This window comes from Macrosteles quadrilineatus, unplaced genomic scaffold (genome assembly GCF_028750875.1).
Source record: "Macrosteles quadrilineatus isolate MER2022 unplaced genomic scaffold, UCM_ALF_1.0 Scaffold_1__1_contigs__length_201487025, whole genome shotgun sequence".
Taxonomy (NCBI): domain Eukaryota; kingdom Metazoa; phylum Arthropoda; class Insecta; order Hemiptera; family Cicadellidae; genus Macrosteles; species Macrosteles quadrilineatus.
The window spans coordinates 102,356,055-102,375,482 of NW_026542594.1; the positions used below are offsets into that span (position 1 = coordinate 102,356,055).

Consider the following 19,428-nt stretch of genomic DNA (forward strand, 5'->3'; position numbering starts at 1 on the left):
AAAAATTTTAAATGAAAAGACCCATCAAGTGACCCCTCATTTTGAAGGTCCTGATAAAAGAAAACCAACAATGCAAACTAGAGGTCTCTATCTCAATCCAGTAAAATATTGTAGCCAATTGAAATTATCAGTAGTTAAATTTAACTTACAGCTTTCCAAGTCTGGAGATCCCCTGTAAATTTTGTAACGGCTCACACTAGGAAAACTAAACTCTACACACCTTTTTAGCATGTTATGAAGTACTTTTTAAGCCTAATAGCTACTTGGTTCCCAAACCCAAAATGGGGTATTTTGGGGAAACTCAAACATTTTAAAGATAAGCCCCGTTGAGTGACCCCTTATTTTGAAGGTCATAATAAAAGAAAACTAACAACGCAAACTAGAGGTCTCTATCTTAACACAGTAAAATATGGCAGCCAATTTAATATAAAATTGCAAGTTATTTCTGATTTCTAAAGATTTCAATCTGCTATATTTTTTTCCGGATTGAGATGGAAACCTCTAGGTTGCGTTGTTAGTTTTCTTCAATAATAATTTTTTTTTATTGTTTAGGTGAATCGGTAGAACATTATGGCTAAGGTAAATGTGTAATACCATAGTTTACCGTCAATTTAAAGAAGCAAATTTTATCAAACTTTGTCCTCCCCCATTGCAAATGCAAAGCTTGCGTATAACTGCAATAAGCATTTTAAACTTTTATGCCAACCCCGTACGAAGGACGGGTACTCTGCTAGTCCTACATATATTTACAATTTCACCTCTGTTCATATTTATCGATTGGAACCATGGGTTTCTGAGGAATAATATATTGGTTTTTTGCATTATTGGGCTTTGTGTGTTGTTATTAATTGATCATTCATAATGTCATCGTCTCTTTTTTTTAAATGATTTAAGGTCGTCAATTGTGACGTAGAATTCTTGATTAATATCGTTGTTTATTGCAGCTTTTACTAATTCGTCAACCACCTCATTACATCTTATGCCTACATGACCGTTTATCCATTGTATGGTATATCTATTGGAGTAGTTATTAATTATTTCTTTTACTATGCTTCAAAACCATGTCATTGTAAGTTGAGTCACCTTGAATGGCATGCTCAATGTTTCTTGCAATCAGTGCAAAAACTATATCTTTGTTATTGACTGACAATTATTGTATATTCTATGGCTTTATACACCGCATACATTTCCGCAAAGTAACTGGAAGTTTTATAATTTAATTTGAAGTTTAACCATAGATAAAACATCTATGGTTTAACCTAGTATTGTTATATGGTACATATAAAGCAGAAACTGTGACCTATCACGGCCGCCTTTAACCTTTAACTACGACCTATACCTTCGCTAGTCTTTGTTGACCCATCTGTGTAAGGGATGTAAAGAAAGATGCTTATGTTTATAGGTTATGTTGACCATTCACTTTTGTCTGCTCCTGCTGTTTGTGTTGTTGTTTTGTTATAGGCCTAGTTCAAGTTCAGTTCAGTGAGTGAATTGTAATAGACAAGCGAAGTCCTCTAGCTAGAAACTACATGAATCAAGATAATAGGGTTGGGTCTGAACATCAATGAACAAATTAGGCCTATTAAATTTTTTTTTTTTATGTTAAGTTATGTGATGCTCATTGCATGTCCTTCTCCACCAATTAATTTTGGAACTAGGTTATAACTTGTTTCTGAGTGTAACTCATAAGCACCTAGGCCTAGGTCAAACGATCTCCTTACTAAGCTTCAGTAGGGCATTGGAGTATTAATTGAGATCCTTTTAAATTGATTTTAATATTCTGTTCCCCTATCCTACAGCTGAAATGGCGCTGTCCTTTTGTAAAAAGCTGCAGAAATTATCACAATCATGCAGCGAACAGTTTATTTGGCCATTAGTAATCCAAACGAGGAACCGAATGGGGCCACCAATAAAGAGACATCATGGTTTTGATCAGCCAGATCTTCCAAAACCTTCCGGAAAATTTTGGAGGAAAGTGGAATTTCCTGAAAAGTATACTGTGAAACCCCTTGAAGTAAAACGACTAGGAGGGCGTGATCCAGAAACAGGTAAGTTAAGTTAGAGTTAGCCACTTCATGCAGGGTTTGCCAATACTCAGTTTTTTAAGCAGTAGGCCCAGGGCCGCGTTAAGGGTCAGTGGCGCCCTGGGCAAACCCAAAAGCAGCGCCCCCCTTATATGTATATATATATACTGTATAACTATAAAGGTTTTGACCACAGCAGTGTAGGGAGGGGAAGAGGGAAGGGGGGTTGACTCATTAGTTCACCGAAATTAACAGCAGGTTGGTTGGGGGTTGGGGTGAGTGCAATGAACTTGACAGTAGTTGCTATGCGATGCGATGCCTCTTGCCCTGCGCCGATAGCTTAATGCACTACGCACTACGCAGTGATTTGATTACTGTTCAGTACAGTACAGTGTGCAGTTCATTGCATTATAGGCCTACACGTATTGAACGAGATTCTACTAAGGGAGTATGTTTTTTCCATGGTTCTACTATAGGCTTATATATTTATACATTAGTGTGTTTTTTTGCCAGTTTTGTTTCGGGAGGGAGTTTTCAATTCCGTATCAGTAGAAATACTGGTTAATACATTTCACTTTCTTTAAAACTGCTTCTAGAGTTTGTTTTCTTTGAGCCAACCGCTTGCGGCTCTCGGCTCCACTAGGTTTTTTATGCTTTTTTATGCTTTTTTATAGGCCTACTTACTTGTATCAACACTTCTCTATTTATTTATTAATGGTTCACTTAGGGCAGTGTGAGTGTCAACACTGACTAGTGACTGTCACAGTTTAGGTTGTGTTGTGACTGATTTGACGACTGTGGAACAAGCACAACACGAACACAACCTATAGTTCGGCCGCTTAGAAAACGACCTGCGCACTAATGCTAAACCAATGCTGGAGGAGGTCGCTTTCTACGCGGCCGTGCTATTCCCGTAATTTGCTGATGTCGCCCAAATTGCAAACAAAAAATCAGCTGATGTATTGCCATATACTTAAGTATATATTTGTTTTGTTTTGATTTTTATTGTTTTTACTATAACTTTTCTCAATGGTAAAATGGTGTTTGCAATCTGAGTGACGTCAGCATAATATGACGGGAATAGCACACCTATGTATTTTCTTTCCACCATGCAGGCCACCCTGCCTCTGATATTATAGTGAGTGCGCCCGGTTCACACTGCTGTCTGCCTTTCCCTGACTACACGAGGTATAACCTGAAGGTCAAGTATTTTCAATTTTGTTGTATTTATTTACTTTTGCAATAATGGAAAATCACTTGACTACATGTTGAAATCGCCCTTTTTATTTTTGAAATCCCGGCTGATAAAACCCTATTTTTCCTAGTGCGGGCGGTGGTTCAGGGCGCCCCTCGGGCGCCCCCCAACCGCCGGTGCCCCTGGGCATATGCCCAGTCTGCCCGTTTATAAAAGTGGGCCTGAGTAGGCCTAGGTAGGGTTATGCCCGAGGAGGGGCGGGGGTGGCCCCCTTCGTCCCTCCTAAGGATCCGCCATTGTTATCAAGTTGTACTGTTATTTATTCCGTATAGGTGCCTCCAAACAAATTTTTAATTTTGATATCTTACTTTATAGTTTTTTACCTCCTGAATCCAAATATAGGCCCTAGGCCTTACCATTTTTTCACCGCTGATGAATATTTCTCAAGATATCGCCGTAAAAACATACTTAACATTACAATAAACAAGATAGGATGGATAACATTTTAAGTGATTCTGTAGTCAAATAACTTAATGTTCTCTATAATAGGAGTTTCGTCACATTATGGAGCTATAGATGGACTGGTGGACTAATTACATGTAGTTCTTATTTAGGCATGCCAGGGTGGTAGGTCGTGCTGTATGTGAATTGGTGACACTGCATTAACACTGCATTAAGTGTTTTGAAGTTAGGTTAGATTAGGAAGGTAAAGTTTAGGTTATAATGTATTGAGTTGTTAGTTTATGTTGCCTGCAGACTGTTTTTGTAAAATTAAAATCCTAAGAAAAACACTTCAAATTACTTTTTCAAAAATGCTTGCATTCACCAATTCACATAAAGCACGACATATCACCCTGACATGCCTTTTGAAATGAAATGAAATGAAAAATGTCTTTATTTAAGAGGCGAAGTTAGGACTAGCAAGTCCTCTCTACCACTTAACCTCTAAAACATAAATAAACTATCCACTTTATAAATAAAATAAAATAATCTAAGGTACCATATTATAAAAATGTTGAAATTAAATTTAAACCCAAAAAGTCCATTCACACATGCCGCCAACAACCCGCCACACCAGCGCCAGAGACTCATTCATGCCTGCTTCTCAAAATCATAGATTTTATCTCTGCCCCAAACCTTGCACGGTTCTCTATGGATTTTATATGGTCAGGAAGAAAATTCCACATTCGAATTGCAGATACTAAGAAAGATTTATTAAAAACTGTTGACCGGTGAATTGGTGTAGATAAAAGAAGAGAGCCTCTACGAGTGGAACGGGTACTGATGTCAGAAATGAAATGGAAGTTATCTGATAAATACTTAGGAATTTTACTGTTGATAATGGAGTGTAGAAGACGGAGGGTGTGAAATTCTCGAAGTTCATTTAGCCTCATTAATGAAAGCAGGTTGAAATATGGAGTCACATGGTCATATCGTCTAAGGCCAAATATGAATCTGATACAGGAATTCTGCCCTCGCTGAAGTCTGCTAGAAACCTCATTAGTCATGTCATTGATCACCACATCACAGTAGTTGAAATGAGTCAAGATGAGAGTTTTTACTAACATGATTTTCAAGTTCAGTGGAAGGTATTCTGCGAAACGTTTGATGGTGTGAATAGCCCCAAAAACCCTGTTACAAGTGGAATTTGCTTGGCCAGACCAATTCAAATGTTTGTTCATTATGAGTCCTAAGTTTCTCACTTTGTCGCAGTAGGTAAGGTCTTTTCCGTCAAAGCTAAGTCGTAGTGCAGTGAGTAAGTTTATTTTCGTCATTAATCTGGGGTAGCCAACAATCATTGCTTGAGTTTTGTCAATGTTGAGTTTAAGTCCGTTGTTTGTGGCCCAGTGAGTTATTGATTCAATGTCAATGTTCATGAGTCGCACAGCAGTATCCATCTTGTCTACATTAAAGTGAGAGTAAATCTGTAAGTCGTCAGCATACAGATGGTAGTGTGAGTTAGTGATATGTTCTGTGATGTCATTGATGTAAATTGAGAACAGTAGTGGGCCAAGAACAGAAACTTGAGGAACACCTCTAGTAATCTGCTCCCAAGTAGAACATTTGTCACCAGCTTTGACACACTGCTGACGATCAGATAAATAGGACTCAATCCAGTCAACACAGTTGTCAGAGAAACCAGCCAAGCACAGTTTCACGAGTAAAAGAGGATGGTATACGCAGTCGAACTCCTTTGAAAAGTCAAAGAGGGTTAAAATAGTGGCCTGTCTGTTATCCATTGCACGGCGGATGTCATCAGTAATTTTCAACAAAGCAGTGGTAGTGCTATATTTCGCGCGAAACCCAGATTGAAAATCCGATAAGACTTTGTTCTCTTCCAAAAAAACTGATAATTTATTATGCACTATTCTTTCAAGGCATTTAGAAAGGGCAGGAAGAATGCTATTGGTCTATAATCAGAAGGGGTATTGGGAGATGAAATTTTCTGAAGTGGGCGAACAATGACTTATTTCCAGATGGAGGGGAAGGTAGAGGCTGCTAATGCTCTGTTAAATATGAATGTTAGTACCGGGAGAGTAACTGGTAGTGTCTTTAATAAACCTAATAGGAATATCATCAGCGCCGACTGCGTTACTTGTCATCCCTAGGATTGCCCTGCGAACATCAAATTCACTAACTGGGGATAAGAAAAACTGATTTTCTGGCATGTCAAGTGGTCTAGATGTGATATCGGCAACATGGTTAAAGGCACCTGCAGAACTTATAGGAATATTCACAAAAAAGTTGTTAATAGTGTCGAGACTGATGGATATTTGATGTGAATTTTTAGACTTGCCGATACTTTGGTTCTTAACTTTGGTCCACAAAGTTTTGGAGGATTGTTTCTGGGAGAAAGATGTATAATAATACCTGGCTTTAGAGTTTCTAATCTGTTGTTGGGTTTGATTCCTGAGTCTTTTGTAACAGGCCCAGTCATCAGGGAGTTTGGTGCGCTTGGCTTTACGAAATGCAGCATCTCTATTTTTTTGAAGTTGTCGAATAAAATCATTTATCCAGGGAGCAGGAGTCTTAGAAACTCTTTTAGATAGTATTGGACAGTGTTTATTGAGAAGATTAGAAATGAGGAAAGTAAAATGCTCGACCATTGAATTGACATCAGGATCATTAGTAACCACATCCCACGGTAGAGTAGAAGCATATAAAAGCAGAGCATTGAGGTTAAGATTACGATAGTCTCTGTATTTAATCAAATCTGGGCAGAATTTGGGCTTTTTTAATTTATATACACAGAAAATCAGGTCATGTTCAGAAAGTCCAGGGGCAGAAAATTGACCATGGTGGGCAATAAAGGATGGGTCACTAACAGCTATGATATCCAGCAGTGTGTCAGCCGTGGCTGTGTGATGTGTGGCAAGTAAAGGTAAAATAGTAATGTTACAGGAGAAGAACAGATTTGTAAGTGTAGTTTGATCATAAGTAAGTGGTCCAAGTAGGTCAGTGTTAAAGTCACCCATCACAATGACATGACCATAGCGAGGCAGCAGACCCACCAAATCCTGTTCAAACTCAGCCAAGAACCCAATGTGAGGTGCTCTGTAACAAACACAAATCAAAAAATGTGTTTTGTTAACACAAACGTCCAAAAACAAATATTCAGGTCTTCCCACTGTTTCTGAGTTAGACTTTAAAAGTACAGAGGAAGGAAAATGATACTTAACTCTCTGATGCCTTTTCTGACATCAAAAGGAGTTTGCTTACACATTCTAGAGGTTTGGTTATGAAATATGAAATAAAGAAATAATGAATTTATTTTCTCTTTTTGACAAAGAATTCACAATATATACAATCAGTTACAAAATCAAGACAAACATTGATTAGCTTATAAATACACTAGGTTTTATAAAGATAATTAATTTATACAAAACAACAGTTAAAAGCAAATTACTGATTTTATGCTGCAGTAATAGAAAAGAGAAAATATAGGGCCTCCAAGGCTAAGCCTGTTTGGAGGTTCCATTGTAATTTTTAAAATAACAAAAAAATTCAGCGTTTGACAATAATGAATAGTAAAGAAAAACCAGTCTCACTTAAAAATTATATACAGTAGTTTAAAAATAAACAAAACATCTGTTCAGTTTTCACAAAATCAGTAAAATCTTAGAGCCTTATTATGCGCGGCCACTCGAGTGGCGCGCGACCGCGACTGCTCAAAGGCCACTTTTAGCGGGCCATGTTATCATATGGAGCTTATTAAGCGACGCGACTGTGGTGGCGAGCCACGCGACAGTCGCCGCGACTGGCCACTCCAGTCACGCACCCTTGCTACTAGTCGCGAGCCCACGCGACTGTCGCGTCACCAGCGGGCCATGTTATCATGCTGTTTATTACGCGCAGCCACAGTCGCGGACCCCTACTCTCTGCCTTCGCCTCAGTCCTGATATTTGTTTCAACAATTTATTATATTAATTATATTATCTATAAATATTGGTTTTCTTTTCCGAGTCGGTTCGGCTCTTCTACCTGACCGATTTTTATAATTTTGGTCTTAAATTAAAGGTATTCACGAACAGATTTGCCACCAAGCATTATCATTCATGTATCTACTGTATTATTTGACCAAAAAAATCAATCAGATTTTTTTAAAATTCTTACTTCAATTAAAGCCGTATTTCGCCAGTTGTGATTACATTATCCTATATGTTTTGGTCTCAGAACATTCAGTAAAATGCCAACTTTAATTTTGAGCTATTAATTACTAAGATCGGACGTACGTGAAGCACGCTACTGAATTACGAACCAACAATAATAATTATTATTTTAACACTTATCTGCAATTAATGATACGTAACTCCATTTTTAGTTATTCTACAAGTCTTAGACTTAAAATGGGACTATCCCTCAAAACACAGGCTTTCATTTGAGATGCTAACACCATTTGTTCAAGATACTGTCTGTATTACTCAATAATTATTACCACTATTGTGAATACTATGTTGACCCGGGCAACGTCGAGTTTTGCTGCTAATATTGTATTAGTATTATGATTAAATCAAGTCAAAACCATTATAATATTTAATTTAAGGTAAGTGCTTGCCTCTCCTTAGCTGAAATAAAATTATTCGTTTTCTTATGCGATACGGATAAGTCGCCTTATATTCTTCCTAAAAAAAAACGTCTCCCGGAAACAACCAAAATACATCTTGTCGTCATCTCTGAAATCATCATAAAAACACTGAAAAATACCCCTGAGGTCTTACTTTTAGTAACGGATTGACTCCCAATACTTTTGTTTCGTCTTCGTTTACGACGCTTAAGTAAAAGTAAAAGAAATAGTTCAGCTTATTTACTTATTCACTCTGAGAAACTACATGTATGTCTGTAAAAAATTCAGTCAGTCGCGTGGCCTCGCCACACCTGTCGCTACCCCAAGCCACACCTGTGGCTACCCCAAGCGACTGGCAATCGCGGTCGCGCGGGACTCGAGTGGCCGCGCATAATAAGGCTCTTAAACCTACTCTACTTTAACAAAATCAAATGGTAGCCTAGCGCACTATTTTTTTTAATGTTTGAAATTACTTGAAAAATATGAACCTGATATTGTATTAACTGTACATATAAACAAAAAAGAATTTGTATAATACACAAAACAACTAAATTATACGTGAATATTTAATATTAAGTCATCTTCATCAAGTTCAAACAACCATTTCTTAAGGTTTTTTAGAAAATGTTTTTTGTTCCTTGAGGTTTTAATGTTATCTGCCAGTTTATTGAATAACCATGGTCCGATAAACATAAGCGTCTTAGTAAAAAATGTGTTATTGGGCTTTGGAACTTGGAAGTAATCTGCGTTCCTTAGCATTCTCCTTGTATGAATTTTCTTCTTGTAGAGCTAGTATGTTACTCCTTTCATCATAAAAATTTTTTAAAACTTTAAACATAAACAAAGATTTTATTGAAAAAATTTTTAGGTTATTAAACAACGGGCGTGAAGGTTCAGTAATTTTTTTACATTTGATCAATCTTATGAGGTGTTTTTGCTGTAGATAAATTCCATGTAAATTTATTGTATATGCGCTTCCCCACAGAAAAATTCCACAATCAAGCCGGCTGTGCACGAGTGAAAAATATAACATATGCATACTCTCAGGACACATGTCCTCAGAAAATAGAAAATTCTAATAACATTGTTAATTTTCTTTTTTGTACTATTTATATGCATTTTCCAGCTTAAATCCTGATCTTAAATTATACCTAGGTATTTTAAATGAGAAGTTTGTTCAATCACAGAACATTCTTTAGTTGGACAGATATGCCTACTTAAATTAGATGGGCAATCAGCACAATTATATGTAATTGGCTCCAAAAATTTTGCATTTTTCCTGAGGCTAAAATTAATATATTTGGTTTTATCTGTATTTAGCTTCATATGATTCATTGTGAACCACCACTGTATTGCTTCAAGATCCTTTTTCATGTCATTTTGCACATCAACAGATGTGTCTCCTATGTAACTAAAAGCTGTGTCATCAGCAAAAGATGTTAATTTACCGTTGAAGTTACCATTAAATCATTTATGTATATTATGAATACAATTGGTCCTAAAATAGAGCCTTGAGGTACTCCATGTAGAATTTTCCCAACGTCACTATATTCAGATCCAATTTTAACACACTGATATCTTTCTGACAAATAACTTTCAAACCATTTATGTGCTACACCTCTAATGCCACACCTAAACAATTTATTAAGTAAAATTTTGTGATCCACAGTGTCAAATGCTTTTCTAATGTCCAAAAATAATCCGCTTGTAAACTTATTTGCGTTTAGTCCGTTATAGATATCATTCATAAAATGTATTAAAGCACTTTCAGTATTCAATCCTTCTCTAAAGCCAAACTGATTGCTACTAAAAAAAAACAGTATAATTGAGAAAATTTAAAAGTTTCCTCTTCATTACTTTCTCATATATTTTTGAGAAGCAGGAAAGTAAAGAGATGGGACTATAACTGTTGCAAGAGTTATTTAGTCCACCTTAAAAATAGTAACTACTACAGCAGTTTTCAATTTTGAATAAAAAACACCATTCTGAAATTTTAATTTGATCAAATATACAAGAACATTTATTATTTTGGGTGCCACTGTTTTTAAAACACTAGAGCTAATTTGATCATAACCTGGAGCAGTATTGCTTTTTAGCGATTTTATAGCATTGATAATCTCTTCTGCAGCTACTGAATCTAAGAATATGGATTGAGGTTGGCTATGTTTTGAAAAGTAATTCTTGTAATTTAGTGAAGAAAAATTATGTGGCATATCAATATTTAGCTGCAGATTCTTTACGATATCTAGAAAATAACTATTCAATTCATTAGCAACTAATTTACCGTCATATTCCACATTACCATTGATGTTTAAACCTATTGTTTTGTTATTTTCCTTATGTTGACCAGTTACCTCATTCAAGACCCTCCAAGTTGCTTTACTATCGCTTTGATGTTTTTCAAATTTGTTTTTATAATAACTAGATAACATGTTGCTCGAAATCGAGCAAAACTGAAACTTGTATGTAAAAAATAATCACAAAACATAAACAGCAAGACCTTAATCAAAGAGTCGCTCTAAAATAATTTATATGACTGATTATAGAAATATAAAAATATTATGATGTAAAAAATATAAAAGTAATCTACAATATTTAAATTTACATTTACTCTCATACTGCTTTGGTTATCTCTTGCGTGCACTTTATGAGCACGTAGTTGTCAACCACACACTGTAAAGTGAGCTTTTGACCTAATGTAGCTCAATTCCTCTCTTGACGGCAACCATCGCTTTAACATTATTAGTGTTGGAAAAAACTATACGATTTATTTGGCCAGGGCCCTGTTTCATAAAACTACTAGTCTAGTATTTACTAGTCCATGGACTAATAATACTAGTGTATTTTACAAGTCTACGTTTCAAAAACCTACTAGTGTAAAATACTAGTTACTAGTGTAGGGACTAGTATTACTAGTGGTTTTTACTAGTGTAGACAGCAATGTGTTTCATAAAGTTTTACTCTTGTAAATTACACTGGTAAATACTTGCCATTTTCTAACAACCTCTCTACACCCGTATTATTTGAAGTAGACTAGTATTTTTGGAAAGAGAGATATTTCATTACTCACATCATTAAAAAAAATAATTATTAAGTTCTTTTTGCAAGTGCAAATTGGCTCACGTTTGCAATATAAGATAAAAATAGATCTGTGAGTGCTAAAATGATAATTATTAGATATAAATTACAATCAATAAATGTGGCGTAGTACAAAATGAGAGAAACAGAATTTTGTAATGTATATACAATCGCCCTATTAGAATTAATTATAATTATAAGTTATCAATTTTAGTCTAATTTTACTTGAGTTAAATTTCATGGTTATATCAACTATTTAGCCATCACAGAGAAAAGATTTTTAAGCTTTGAGAGAAACCAAATTAAAACCGCATACAGTATTGCATACAAAGATGTAACAAATGTATCCAACATTGCAACATTAATCAGATTATTTTACACCCAAGGCTCTCGGTTTTATTTAAAGACATTTTAATAGGAAATAATAGTAAGACAATTTTAAAGAGGGGTAGCATTGTATTTATTGAGGTGCTTGTTATTTGCTTCCCTAAATAGCTAGCTAAAACCCTGTGATATACTAACAATTTTGTAGGCCTATATTTGATTTTTGGGCGTTGAACTTGTAAAGAAAAATAAAAACAACTCCCTCCTACTACTTTTATATATTTAAATATTGTATTTAAATATATTTGCTCCTTGCAATGCTCTCAAATGAATCTTTACAAATGTTGGTTGCCCCTGGGTTGGAAGAACTCCAGAAAATAAAAATATCAGACAGAGCTTTTTGGCAGTGGAAGCTTGATGTTATTGAAAAAATATGAGTGGGCCCTGCAAAATATAAATATTCCCAAAAGGTCCTTAGGGGACGCCCTTGGCACTGTTTGTAGTTCTTCCAAAAAAGTAATACCTTTAATGAGAGCAATTTACCAGTCTTAATTCTACACCGAATTTACTTGCTCACTACTACACTAGTGTTTAGTGTTGCACTTAAAAGGTGAATCTTTTGTAGTGGCCTATTATTTACTGAATTACCTTTTGTTTACCAATTTGATACTATAGCATATAATAAAGAACTACCAGGTTATTGAGAACTAAAAGTGAGTACAATTTGATTTATTAAGCATTATTTAAGATTTACAATGATTCCAGTTTGACAGTTTCTGATTGTGTGGTGCAATATAAAAATATGACCTTGAGTGACACAATCAGACGGAATTGATCTGTCTGAGAATGTTGAACGGATTTATTCAAAGGGGAATATTTGGCGCGGTTTCACACCGATCTCGAAGGTGTCAACGGAGGAGTGGTATTTAATTTAATTTGAGACGACCAGTGCCAAACAAGTCCTGTTCGTTGGCCAACGATGTAAATATGAAGGTCGATTCTCGAAGGTCAACTGATTAAACAGTATTGCGTTTAATCGTAATAATATTTACTGGAACGTTGCTTATTGTTTTATAGCTAATTTGGCACTTTGGCGGTTCGTCTATATGCAAACTGGCACAGCCTCCGATAACACTTCCCGATTCAGCCGAACCAGCAACCTAATCCCTCCTTTGATATTAAATGATTCCCCCAAATTAAAATGCTGATTGTGACACTCTGTAACGAATTGTACTTTTAATAATGACTCTGTGCAAAATTCAAATACTATATAAAAATATTACAAAGCAACTCTGAATTACCCTATAAAAACATTTTCATATATTTATTCTTAATACTATAGAAATATCACAGTCTAATAAATAAAGCGGATTGCAACAATATGAATGGATTTAAAAATCAACAAATTGTGATCGAACCTATGAACATGTGCTTATTCTACATGAATTGACAAAACAAGACAGGAAAATTTACCAAAGTGCGACTCACTGAAAATCTCAATTTAACAAATAAATACACAAAATTACTTACAGTTTGGACGTCCACAAATATAACACAAAGGGGAAAGGATGGGAAAACGTAACTAGCCGGTATACTACAACACGCGATCAATTGAACTCGTGAATCGTTTGAGAAATTTTCAAATGGCGGACTGCGTTTGGCCGGTAACGAACTTTTGCACTTTTTGACAAAAACACTGATTCTAATTTCCGATCGCGAGGCAATTATATCCCTTAGGGATATAGGCTGAACGACTTTAAGGAAATTTAAGATTGGCCGACCAAACGCCGCGAAATGAATTTAATTTCCACGAACGATAAACAATTTTACCGAACTAGCTACGATGAGACTTGGGTAAGGACTGAGTACTGATTTAAACAGATGGCCGCCCGGCTAAACCTTATCCCCTCTCCGTCTTTAGTGCGTGGTGCATTCTGGTCTATACTGATCTATTGTTGAAACCAGCTGACTGTTCTTCGCATTAACCTGTATTGATTTGTTGCCTTTTACAACAAAATCGGTACAAAATGCCCCCTAGCAGAAAAAAATGATCCGTGATCGGCCCAGGACAGTCAAACCTATCGTACTACCTCGGAGCATTTTTGGCCTAGCCGGTGGACCACGACGATACACATGAACACAATTACAATTTACAATCAACAATAACGACAACAATCAGGCAACAACAATTTAAATAATGGTAACAACAATACTAAACTATTACAATGATCTATTTTATGACAAGGACACCAACTGATCATTTCCTCATTAAACACACAAAGGCATCCCGCGCACAGAATAGACACTATGATTTACCACATGTGGTAATCAGCAGAGCGTGTTGTCCGAGGTGGTGAACAGCTGGGCTCGTACATTGTTGTTGGTCGGCAGCGTAGTGGCACAGGTGTATTGGCTCTAGTGGATCAGTAGCACAGTGACCCAACAATGGTCCGATAGTAGTGCTGTCAGCTGGGGAGGGTGGGGCGGGCGCTCAACAATGGTTAGACCTAGGAGGATTAAACATTAAGGAGAGGACACGCTGTAGTTTCGTTGAAGCCAGCGCGGTCGCGGCGCCGTACTGGGAGGGGGGGAGGTAGCACTACTCTCCCGCCCCCACACTCATACTGCGTTGCATGGGTTTGTGCCACCCGCTCTAGCCGCTTGGGTTTATAATTAATTCCAATACAACTGATAAGACGAATAATGTCGTAAACCTTACACTGAGTTTGTCATTCGTTTCTTAGACTCAGATCGGCGAGGTTCTCTGTTATTTTAAATTATAACAGTCAAACATATTAATACAGTCGATTATTTTTGACGTGATTAGTCTATTTTTAGGGGTTTTTTTATCGTAATTTTATAAACATGGTTAAATCATGCTGTGTAATTGGTTGTACCAGCCGGTTTAACGGAAAGGAAGAATCCAGCCTTACTTTTCACAGGTAAGTGGAAGTGCAGTTAAATAAATTCAACCACAAACAATATAATACTGTAGGGTCTAATAGTCTGTGATTCAACTGAATATTGTTACGAATGATCTTTGTGTTGTTTACATTGAGAAAAGTTCTTTGAATCAAAAAATCTATAACACTTATTTTAAAAAAATATCAATTTTTTATTTAGAATGTAGTGGCCAAACTATTCTTGTTTTAGATTATCTACAACTTTGGTTCCTTCACTTTTATACGTATTGTATCATGTTGAATGCTAGGATGATTAAACATTTTTTATTTAAATGTTTAATCCTCCTAGGTCGAATGCCGCGGTAAGAAAACGAAAACATACGGTTTGTTGTCCTGTATTGTTTATAACAGTGACTTTGGGATACAAATGTTTTACAGATTCCCAACAGATATTGGATTAAGAGATAGATGGATTAAAGCTGTTAATCGCGAAGGCAAAAAGAAAACTAGATGGGAACCGTCAAAGTGGACTTTCATATGCAGTAAACATTTTCTTGAATCTGATTTTGATGGAACAACGTTTAGAAAAAGATTGCTGCCTACTGCCGTTCCATCGCTGTCTCTTCGAGGAGAGGAGACAGAAGAAAGTGAAAAGATAGTTGTACCAAGTACGAGTGCAGACTTCATAGATAGTAGTCACCGCCATAAAACAGATAGTAGCGCACAGACAGAGAGTGAAGATGGCCGTCGAAGTGTAGACGTAGTTGAAATTTGCAATATAAGTACTCAGACAGAAGAGAGTGAATTCCAAACAGATACTCCAAGGAAGAAGGCGTTAAAGAAAGATTTACTAAAATTAAAACAAAACCTTGCAACTAACAAAAAGAAAATAAAAACCCTACAGCAATGTCGCAGAAGATTAGCAATGAAATGCAACACTTTAAATGATATTATCAACGATTTGAAGATCAAAAATAAAATCTGTGACCAGCAATGCATAATTTTAAAAGATGGTCTATCCCAAAGCCAGCAAGAGGTGTTGAAAGTTATCAGCAATCCACAAGACAAGGCTAAATATTCCCCTGCTGTTCGCTCTTTTGCACTTACCCTTCATTATTACTCACCGAGCGCATATAACTATGTAAGGAAAACCTTCCGGAGGTCACTACCTCACCCCAGAACACTAAGAAGATGGTATTCTTCTATAGGTGGTGAGCCAGGATTTACTGAAGAAGCCTTCAAAGCCATTGCGTTGCAAGTAGAACAGTCTAAAAAGAAAGATAAACAAGAAGTAGTGTGCTTAATGATGGATGAAATGGCGATAAAGAAACATATAGAATTCGACGGGAGACAGGTGCATGGATACATAGATCTTGGCACTGGACTCGAAATCAATGATGGTTTGCCAGAAGCCAAAAATGTTTTGGTATTTATGGCTGTAGCATTGAATGGCTCATGGAAAATACCCTGTGGGTATTTTTTAATCGACAGTATTGGCGCTGAACAAAAATGCAATCTAGTTTCACAATGTTTGCGTAAGATTGCTGAAACTGGAGCAGTGACTATAAGTTTGACGTTTGATGGTGTTTCATCAAATCTACGTATGGCTAGTATGTTGGGAGCAAATTTAGACGTTTTTGATCCAAATTTTGACCCATCTTTTCCTCACCCATCAGAAGAAGAAGGTAAGGTGTTCATTATATTGGACGCTCCTCACATGCTTAAGCTAACAAGGAACACATTGGCTTCGTTAGGCGAGATAACTGATGATAATGGTAACAAGGTCAAGTGGAGCCACATATCCGAGTTGGAAAAGCTTCAAGCTTCAGAAGGATTGAAACTGGGAACAAAATTAAACAAAACCCATATGCAATGGGATAAAAAAAAAATGAACGTTAAGCTAGCTACCCAGACCCTCAGTCAGTCCGTCGGAGACGCTTTGCGGTTTTGCGAAGAAAAATTGAAAATACCTGAGTTTTCTGGAGCGCATGCGACGGCTAAATATTGTAAAATGTTCGATCATCTATTTGACATCATGAACATTCGAAGCCCTGTGGGGAAAAATTTTTTAGCCCCCTTAAAAGTGGAAAACAGAGAAAAATGGACTAATTACTTTATTGATGCATCTAATTATATTAGAACATTGAAAGAAAATGATGGTAAGTTGTTACTAAAATCAAGATTGAAGACCGCCTTTATCGGTTGGTTAGTCAACATAACATCATTTTCAAACATATTCAACGTTTGTGTTGAAACAAAGAAATATTGCAAGTACATCCTTACTTACAAGATGTGCCAAGACCACCTCGAACTTTTCTTTGGGGCTATCAGGCGCCACAGCGGCTGCAACGATAACCCAACAACACGACAGTTCAGATCAGCGTATAAGAAAATACTAATACACAATGAAATTCGTGCTAGTACCTCAGGTAACTGCGTTGACTTAACAGAGATTTCAATTTTATGTGGTGTATCAACGCCATCAACCGAACGTAATGAAACAATAATCGATCATAGCCGCTACGAGGACTTTGATGATCCAGCTATCAGTACGATCGATTACAACAACCTTGGTACCTACGTGGATAATGTCGTATGCCATATTGCAGGTAAGGCGCCAGATAATGTTATTAAAAAATTTGACTCGTAATATAATATTTGAAACTATGTTATTGGAAGTTTGATGCATGTATTAATTCATCCAAGAATAACCGAGACATTTTATATATCATTGTTGTGTGACAAAATATGTCAGTGGTATTATATTTTTATATTTATAGCTCAAATTCAAATTGAAATTCATTTATTTAAACTATTACAAGCATGGCCTCGCCAAGTTTACAAAACATGTCGGCGAGGACCAATAAACTCAAAAATGACAAACAAAGTTTACAGATTTTTCTTTTCTTCAGTTTTGTTTTCTACAGATACATTTAGTGTGTATAACATTAGCCTACCCTTTGCTTACATTGTTAGATTTGCCTAAATGGACACCATTTTGAAATGGTGCAATTAATTGGTTCTTAAGTTATGAATATACGCACACCAACATATGGTAAACGAAGAGAGATGGGTCATATTTTTATGAGTAGATTTTGTTTGTTTTGACCTAAGGAACAATATCACAAAGTTTGTTGGTGTTAACGCCCTGAATAACTATTATGAATACCGCAACGTAATTTGTATTAGCTAAACAACAATTTATGTTTCAGGATTTGTCGTCCGATCACTTAAAAAAAAAATTACTTGTAAACCATGCCTTGACGCTTTGACAAATCCTGAAAATGAGAATCGAAGAAATCCCGATTATGAACTTATTCGATGCAAGTCAAGAGGGTTCTTAACAGAACCATCCAGCGACGTCCAACGCATTTGCAAACTATGTGAATCATACTTCAGATCGTCAAAAGAAGACGTAGTGCTTCATTATCAACACATTTTGAAAAATGTGCCCGTAATGGTATTTAGAGACTTGCATTACAATATTTTTTCAAACTTAACTGAACATACCAACCAATTAGGACCATTCGATTGTCATATACGAGATTTGGTAACAGAAATATCAATCAACTATTTGAAGATTAGACTACACCATGCTACAAAAATTAAAAACTTAAATTCTAATCATAATATTAGGAACCTAAGTAAGAGGAAAGTAATATTTATGAACCAATAGTACAGTACGTTAAAAGGTGAGTAATTTACACTACGATGTCTTGTCTTTTAAGAATTCAATGTGCTTGTTTTTATTTTTCCCATACTTATATTGTGTATTATTTTTAATACTGGCCATAAATTAAAATTTAAATCATGAGGAGTATTGTATGTGTATTTTAAAGCTTTTCTTAAATAAAAAATCCTTTAAAAGAATGATTAAACGCACTTTAGCGTCAAAAGACGCGATGATTGTTGAACATTTACACTTTTACTCGAAGTTTCTTTGGGCAAATTGATCAAAATATAACTCAACATGATTAAAAAAAATCTAGAATTTTATAGCCAAGAAATTGTTTTACTTTTCATGTTCGTAATTTAATTGTAACGGCTGTAAGTGTAAAAAAGTGAGCACGGCTTTGAGTTTTTTCTCAACTTTGGTTATTTAAAATCACCTGTCTAGCCCATAAATGCCTTAAAACTAGTAAAATATGGTATTTATAAATCGAGAAAACAATGAAAAATGTAAATTTAAAATGTATTTTACCACCCAAATTATATTTTTCATTTTAACCTATATTTAATAAAATTGTTTTATAAACTAGAAAAATTAAAAAAAGTTTATTTTAATTATTTTCCTAAATACAACTTTTAAATATAGGTAAATATATATTTTTTATTTCAAGAAAGTCTTAAGGAACACGACAAAATTGTTAATTTGTATAGATACATCATATTTCATTCAAAAACGTAATTAAAGTAATCATATGTTCAAAGTCCAGGACAAATCATTCAACTTTGATCTTCAATAACAAATAATAAATAATAGTCTTTATAGAAATTATTGACACCATTCGATAGGAAATTTAATTTACTTTAAGAATGCCATCGGTGAATAACACAGGTGTTTTAGTTTAGCGGAAATGTTAATTCGAAACAGCGCGCGTCGCGTTTTTCCCTATCTCTCCCATGTTATAGCCGCGGCTTTTTGCCACTCTACGGCTCCGCGTGCCCCTCTAGTGTTCTGCTAAAGCTGGCTTCACCGCAACACGTGTATTCCTATTCGCGTGCCCTCTCCTTAATGTTTAATCCTCCTAGGGTTAGACAGAGAGCGGCGATAACATTGTTGTCAGTGATGCGATAAGCAGGCGATAACCCTCTCTCGACAGATGGACAATATCTCTT

The 19,428-nt window shown here is 35.8% G+C and overlaps 1 protein-coding gene across 2 annotated transcripts in view; it reads left to right on the plus strand.

The window, feature by feature from the left end:
• The first annotated feature begins 1,367 nt into the window (after nt 1-1,367).
• Nucleotides 1,368-19,428, plus strand: part of LOC129000572 (39S ribosomal protein L2, mitochondrial) — an 85,033-nt gene continuing 66,972 nt past the window's right edge. For both annotated transcript variants that reach the window (XM_054427562.1, XM_054427620.1), the window contains exon 1: nt 1,368-2,048. In XM_054427562.1, the coding sequence (XP_054283537.1) occupies nt 1,805-2,048 (244 nt within the window). In that variant the 5' untranslated portion in view covers nt 1,368-1,804. The remainder of the gene's footprint in view (nt 2,049-19,428) is intronic.